At 29.6% G+C, this 8393-nt stretch overlaps 1 protein-coding gene across 1 annotated transcript; it reads left to right on the forward strand.

The window, feature by feature from the left end:
- Positions 1 to 240: 240 nt before the first annotated feature.
- On the forward strand, positions 241 to 2646 carry LOC129902843 (homeobox-leucine zipper protein HAT22-like). The gene is made up of 3 exons (XM_055978268.1): positions 241 to 804; positions 1143 to 1222; positions 2189 to 2646. The coding sequence occupies exons 1-3, from the start codon at positions 370 to 372 to the stop codon at positions 2481 to 2483; spliced, it is 810 nt and encodes a 269-aa protein (XP_055834243.1). The 5' UTR covers positions 241 to 369; the 3' UTR covers positions 2484 to 2646.
- Positions 2647 to 8393: the final 5747 nt, after the last annotated feature.

The following is an 8393-nucleotide window of genomic DNA, read 5'->3' on the forward strand; positions in this document are numbered from 1 at the left end:
ATTAAAAGTTTAAAAAATTCTTAATTATTTCACCACAATCGAAGTTAATAATCTATGCGTATGCTTTGTTGGTCATGTAGTATGTGAATAGAGTGCTAATCTTGGTCAACCTAAGATAAGAGAGAGAGAGAGAGTGATTATAAAGAGACAACAATTTATATTGGTGTCCTTTGCTCAATCTAGATTGGTGTCCCTTGCTTTAATTTAAAATTAATTAATTAATCATCTTTTCAACACTCAGCTTTCCAAAAAGAAATCCGATTCCTTTTCTTTTTTCTTTCTATAAATCTCTAAACTTTCCTTATATATTATTACCTTGTAAATGTTTAATCCTCATTTCACTCAAATCCCAAAAATAATAAATTAAACATGCTGTGCAACACAAGACTGAGTTTGAGCTTAGGATCATCTATTACTCCTCCTCATCAACATAACAAGAAGGGGAAATTATCAACCAATGATGATAATCAAGAATTAACACTCTGTTTATCAACTTCATCAGAGTTCACAAATAATTGTGACAATAGGATTAATCCTCAATTATTAGGAGGAGTTAATTCATCGGTTTCTTCATTTTCTCACACAAGTAGTGTCAAAAGGGAAAGAGATGCTAGTAGTTTTGAAGAAGAAGTAGAAAATTTGGAGACCAAAAAAATTGTATTAACTTCTCCAAAGGGATTAGTTGATCATGATGATGATGAAGAAGATGTTCATGATTATGGTACCAGGAAGAAACTTAGGCTCACTAAGGAGCAATCTGATGTTTTAGAAGAAAGCTTCAAAGAGCACACCACTCTTAATTCTGTAATTCATCTTTAACCTTACCTTCTTTTTTTTTCTATTTTTTCTTGTTTCATGAATTTATTTCTTTTTTGAGTTTTCATTTGCTATCTGATACTCGATCGATTAAATTCGAATTCACATATTACAGAGCTATTTTTGAATTCTAAAGAGATGAAAACTTCATTCTCGATTCTACGAGAATTTTATGAAAGCTTTTCATTCGTTTCTCTTCGATGGAAGTTTGATTTTCCCAGAATAACCTTTTTCATTCTCAGATTTCGAACATAATTCATGTTGATTTCATGAATGTTTCAAATATTCTAAAGTTGACTTACTTTTTTTTTAATTGAATTTTTCAGAAGCAAAAACGAGATTTAGCGAGACGATTGAGTTTACTTCCTCGACAAGTGGAAGTATGGTTTCAGAATCGAAGAGCCAGGTAAATACTTAATATTTTTTGAATTAATCCCATCGTCCAATGGTTTGAATGGAATTTTGCAGAAACAATATTCTCCTCCTCTCAAATTATTTGTAATGTTTTTGTTTTATTTATCTAAACATATCTAAAATATATATTATTTAAAAAGAGAGTTTTAAGTATTTTATGTTTATTTATATTTTAAGATATAATCTGTCTTAGTTTCCTCTATTAAGATGTTTGTATAGTTTTTAAAAACGATTTAAAAAATTATCTTAAAACTTTTAAGAATAACAAATAATTTAAAATAACATTTTTAAAAATCACTACTAATAATTTAAGGAGGAGGGAGTATTGATTTTCTATAACTGGCCTGGTGGACTAGTACATGAGTGTGGATCTGGAATTATAGACGCTGGTTTTATGATTTTTCTTCCTATTCCAATTAAATTGATTTTTTCATTATTACATACACATTAGTTTCTTATAAAAAAACATATATACTATCATTCCCACAAACTAAATTGAAGATCAACTCAATTGAAATAAATATTTAAATTTATATTAAAAGTATTATAATATGTAAAATAAATTATATCAATATGATAAAAAATTATATATGTTTTAGAATCTTGATTAATGTTAACACAATTTGAATCAGACAAGTGAAGTGTATCAAATACATAAATACAATGGGAGTCAATAATAACATACCCACGATAATTTCATACAATGATGATGGGTATAATTTCATATGTCTAAAGAGGGTAGAGCGTATATATCCAACTTTTTTACCTTTTCTTGATATTCTAATATTCTTCTCTTATAAAAATGGTTGAAATTAAATTAGTACTCCTTTGTATTTCTCCATGAAAAACATTTGCATACTGTTTGCGCATCTGATCAATAGAAGAATCTTTTCAATCTCAATGATTATAAAACTTTATCTTTCTTTAATTTGATATTATTCTTTTATGATGATAACAGGACAAAGCTGAAACAAACAGAAGTAGAGTGTGAAATATTTAGAAAACGTTACGAAGATTTAAAAGACGAAAACAGAAGGCTAAATAAAGAAGTTGAAGAGCTGAAATCTCTGAAAATGTCAACACCCTTTCGAGTAAAACTATCAGCTGCCACTCTTAATATGTGCCCGTCGTGCGAGAGAACTAATTACGGTGGTGCCGCCGCTGCGGCCACCGATAGTTCTACCAAAATCTCTTTTTCCATCGGAGATCAAAAGCCTCACTTTTATCATGCTATCCATCAACAGCTTTGCTAAGATAAATTAATTAAAAGGGTCTTAATTAATTAGTTAATTATAATGTAAAGTGATAGAGGAACATGTAATTATTTCTTTAGTTATGATAATGTATGTTATTCAGTATTTTTGTAGTTATGTGTATTCTTTAAAATGTAGTATATGTGGGAAATAAAAGTTGCATTTCTATAGCTTAAGACTCTATTTGATCTACTACTGCTTTAATTTTTACTTCTTTATTGTAATAAATTTACTAGCTTAAATGATCAGTTTAGGTGGCTATTATCTTATCACATGTGTAGGTATTGATAGTGTTTTGAATGGTACTTTTTAGAAAGGGGTTATTTTGTCAATCCTATTACTCATTGAACTTGATAGGATACTATTAACACAAAAGCAACAAAGTTTTCTTTCTTTTTAATTTCCCACTAGATCAATCGATGTCTAGTATTCGCAATGTGGTCCAAATTGATAGGCTTGATCTACCATGATCGCATCACTAACAAAGGTGCAATGTAAAACAAGTTATCATAAATATAACTCAACAAACTATGGACAAGAGTTGAATCTAAAGCTCTCCAAAAAAGAACACCTCTCTTTAACTAAAAAGAACTCTCTTTTTAACTAACTTTTATGCCTTTTATATTTTCTTGTGTATGTAAAACAAAGTAAGACCATCTCTATTTTCTTGCTAGGAAGTCTTCCTAGCAATGAATAGGAAGATAATGATGAAGTAAATAGAGAAGATAAATGGCCTAGAGGTTAAGTAAGTTGCAAGGTGTAATGATTTCAAGAGAAATAATAAGAAGGCAACAAATGTCATGGCAACGTGCACTAACATGCTCTAATGAGACAAAGAATTGCTCTTTTAAGTCCTCCAACGGACAGAAACAGAAATGGAGAACAAGCTGCATAGAGAGACATTCTATTGACACATTTAAATAATATTAAAATGACAATAAACCAACAGTGTTCATCTTTTGCTCTATACTTTAATTTAAACTGTTTTACCACAGAACTGATTTTTAATCGATCAAGGTAATTTTGACATATACTAGAGGAAATTTCTTCGATTAAGAATGCAAGAGCGCACTCGTGCCAATGGTCCTAAGGCATGGACTGCATAATGAGATGCTCAAATTGTTATCCGTGCAATCATCTCATTTCAAAACTTAAGTAATTATAAAAAAATATTATTTTATTTATATTGCTGCAATATTATATTAAACGAAGTGATCACTAGTTAAAAGAAACATCTTGGAGCTAAGAAAAAATTATTATTGTCGTATTTAACTTTTAGTAATGCCTTCAGTGTTTGCTAATGGCTTAATATGGGTAAACGCTCTAAGAACTACTTTTGAACGTCTTACAAGACTATAATAATAATTTGGTTGAGAACAATAGTGAACTACTCTACAAAGTAATAAGAATATTAGACTTCATATATTACTGCATTTATTGACAAATGAGTTTAAAACAGGCTAAATAAGCTTATCTATTGCCAATGAGTAGAATTGATCCACAAATGAAAAAATTCTTAGGACGTCAAGCTCATTACTTTGTGTTAGGACTTCTAGACACATAAACTATTAAGAAGATTCGCAATTAACTTAAATCTTTTAGGAAGTTTAATACAATTTGAGTTTTGCCTCTTTTGTGATCCTGCTGAAAATGATTGTTATTTGTTAATATACTAGTGAAAATCCTTGAAGAAAAAAACAAATACTTGTGAACAGTTCTAATAACTTGTTCTAGGGATATCCTTAGCTGGTCAACATCAAAACTCGTCATTAATTAATCAATAATCATCACCAACATTGGCTATGGTGGCCTCGTGGGATGGTTAGGATCCCTCCATCCTTAATTCAGAGATCTCGGATTTGAGTATGGGGATAAAAAAAAATCTTATTAGAAGCGCTGTCTCTGAAAATGAGTCATATAATGCGCGAATTCAAATTTAATCGGACATCAATAGTAATATGAATACCGATACCGAATGAAAAAACAAAAAAATCAATATAATCATCAACTTCTCGATCATGATCACCAGCCTCTGATTGTCATCCTCCACGTCCATTAATTTGTTGTCTTTACACGTCGATTTTGGCACGCTTTGAAAGCTTAACCTAATAAATTTTTAATTAGCATCTTCCTTACCAGTACTAATCAACCTTTAATTATTCATGATTAATTAGAGAGACTTTTTAGACTTGTTTATGGGAAAACTTCATTTTTTATTTTGTATATCTGAAGTTAGATCGGTTATTGCTAAATTAGTTTTAGGCCTAACTCACACCCCAAAAGCTCACTCAAAGGGAGAAGGATTGCCATGCCTTACGAGGAGTCCACCCATCTTATTAACCACTCATGTGGGACTTTTGTCATTCATCAATAGTTATACTAGGAATACAATTTCTCTTAAAAATATATACAAAGTATACGTGTCTTATTTTTGGAGAAAACGACATGCTTGCCTACTTTCTAACACAATTAATTAACTCGAAAGGACCACAATTTTAATGTTAATTATATATGTGAACAAACTCATACTGATCTAAAATTGTTAAGAATTTTGTTGAACAAAAATGAAGAACAGAGGAGAGAAAGAAGAGAGAAGGAGAAGTGAGAAGAAGAGGAGAGACGCGGAAGAGAGAAGAAAATATCTTCTCATTGTATATTGTGTTGTACTTCATCCATACATCACTGCCTATATAATACACATCACAACAATCAATTAGTTACAACTGATACACCTAATTAACTAACTGATCAGTTAGTTAATTAGTTTTAACAGATTCATGTGAAAAGACTAAACTGCTTCTTGCTTATACTTCTTAGATTATAACAATATGTGTCAGAAAATGAAAGAAGTTTAGGAAAATCAGCCCATTGAATCATTAAAATTTAATCATTATCGCATCATTTGCAATTTTATACTATTCTAATATTTGTAAACTCATATGAACCTTGGGTTCCACGGATAAAGTCTAAACCTTACTCCTTTCCTTTTATCAGAATCGGCAACAAATCTCTAGATCCGATGTAACTAGAAGTCAATCGATCCCGTATGAGAATGGTTTCAGTCCAAATCCTAATTGTCAAGTGAAACTCCATTTCTTAAAAGCTTATTTGGACAGACTTACTCCCTTACTTGCTGTTTTATATTCCACTCGCTTCTTAATTCCTTTGGAAAAAGAGTCCCAGGGTGGATTCCATCATGGCAATGCCCCCATTGTTTCGCTTATTTTGATCCAGTCTAATATTTTGGATATATTATAATCTATTTATTTGTTGATATGCTCAAATTCAATCCAACTCATTTATTTAATATTGTGAATCCGAGAATAGTTTGAGAAGTTGGAGTGAATCAAATCACAATTTAGAGCCCGTTTGGATTGGCTTTAAGTTGGTCAAAACCAACTTAAAGCCCCTTTTCAGCTTTTGGACGTGTTTGCCTAATGCTAATTTTAAGCCAGAAAGTTCTTAAAGTCAGTCAAAAATGAAAAATTAGGATTCCTAACTTTTTTTTTCTAAGTGCTTAAAGTCATTTTCTTTGACCATGAAAATTACTTTTATATCCCTTATATTTTAACTAAATTCCCAAACTACCCTTTTTATTCTTTTAACCCTAAAATTCACATAATTTTTCTCATTTAAGTACTTTTATCCAAACACTCAATTGCTTATTTATAAAAATAACTTTCAGCACTTTAAAGTTCTAAAAGCACTTCATACATAAAAGTTACTTTTTTTAAGCCTATCCAAACGGGCTCTTAATCGTCTATTGGTTTGGGGGTTTGGTTGGGAGTTTTTACACCCAATTTGTCTTTTATCAATTTCCACAAGTACCACTTAACAATCTTTGGAAACTATATGGGAGTAACTAATTAAACAGCAGGTAGAGTATACTGTACGTGGTACGCAGTAAATATTGATTAGTGAATATTACAATCTCTTTAACATAAAATGTCAATAATTCCATGTGTAATAAGTAAGATGGCTCTTGATTATATTATTATCTTCTAGAAAGTGAAAATCTTCACAAGGTAATTATTGTTTATTTGACTAATTAAAAAACACAGATGGGCGGCTGTCTGTCTAATGCCAACAGTCTCACCCCTAATATTATAATTCATTTAATAAATCTTACTAGATCAGATTGAATATTTTGTGCGAATGAAAAAATTCTCTTCCTGAAGTGATGATTAATTATAGAAATGTTTTGATAATTCTGACACTTGTTCTTATTATTAGTAATTAAAAATAATACTTCTCCAAATAGAACAACAAAAGTCAAATCAATTTGTCACGTTTTAATCTTCTTTTGATCAACTGCACTGATTTTTTAAAAAATATTAGTCTTCTCAGTATTTGGAGTATCTTAGACGATAAGCATTACTTTCTTTTCATTCCAAATTAAAGAATACCATTTCATATGTATTAAGCGTTAATTATATTTTATTCTTAATTTTTTTTAAATTATAAAAATCTCATAGTGTTGAAAGTTAATTACATCATATTTCTATTTTTTTTAAAATTATAAAAAAAAAATTGATGGAATTCGGATACATCTCAAAACGTCTCAATGCATCGCGTCTCAATTTCGGATACATCCCTCAGCGTCCCGATATATAGCGTCTCGATTCCGGATACATCATCACTCAACGTCCTGATGTATCACGTACGTCCGGCTACATCACGTATAGTGATGTATCAAATCGATAAATCACGTAAAATGATGTATCTGATCGATACATTGCGTAAAGTGATGTATCCGAGAATAGGAGAGAGTAGGAATTTTTGTAATTTTAAATGATAAAAAATTTTAAAAAATATAATAAAATAAATTATATATTTAGATAATTTTTTCATATAATTACTTAGCTTGTCAAGGGTTATTCATGCTTCCCAAATATACTCCATGTTTTCTTTCTATAATAATAGCGTAGTGTAGGATTCTTACTATTTCAGCCCAATAAAATAACAAGAACAAAACATCATCAGGAAAATTTTGTAAGTAACCATTATAATAATTTTAACGGAAAATGGTCAAATATATTCCTGTACTATTGGAAATATTTTAAATATATTATTTATTATATTTTCGGGCTAAATTTACTCCTTATGTTATACTTTTAGTTCAAATATATCCTTCTCATTATACTTTAGTACAAATTGCCCTTAATTTTAATGGAATAACACTTGAAAAACTCAAAATTAAATAACTCATTTCCAATTTTAAATATCTGTTTTTTTAGGAATAAATAAAATTTTCAAGTACTAATTTGAGTTTTTTTTCTTAGAAATGAAGTTTGAGCTGCTCTTTGTATAATTTGTGGGTTTATATAATTCGTGGATATTTGAGCTATTTTTGTATAAACCCGAAATAAAGAATTTATACAAATACAAAAAATCTAAACTTTAAACAGTTATACAAATTAAATTATACAAAATTACATATACAAAAGTTATACAAATTTTGAATTATAATTAACACTAAATGTTAATGAAATATTATAAATTAGCTAAATTATAGTTATAATAACTAATTAATTAGTATATATTAATTTATTCGTGTAATTTTCCCAACAAAAATAATAGGAAATGTAGATCGTCAACTAACAAGAGCGAGTGGGCTCTACTGTTTTAGCCCACCCTCAAGGCCCGTACGAATAAGTGGAGTGGAGTAATATGAAGAAAGAGATCAGCATCTAGCCGAAACCTAATATCTGTCACGTCCTTAGTCTTAAATTAAGCGTATTTTCAACACTTGATAACTAAGAAAGTTTTGTATAAAAAAAAACTTGAATTATTAATTACTTGTTTAATGAGTTACAAATGAATGACCCCTTATATATATATACTAGCTTCTACAAGTGGTAGCCTTCTTCTTATATAAGCCTTCCATATGGGAAAATTTTGTGCTTAAAT

Source organism: Solanum dulcamara, chromosome 9 (assembly GCF_947179165.1).
Source record: "Solanum dulcamara chromosome 9, daSolDulc1.2, whole genome shotgun sequence".
NCBI classification, from domain to species: domain Eukaryota; kingdom Viridiplantae; phylum Streptophyta; class Magnoliopsida; order Solanales; family Solanaceae; genus Solanum; species Solanum dulcamara.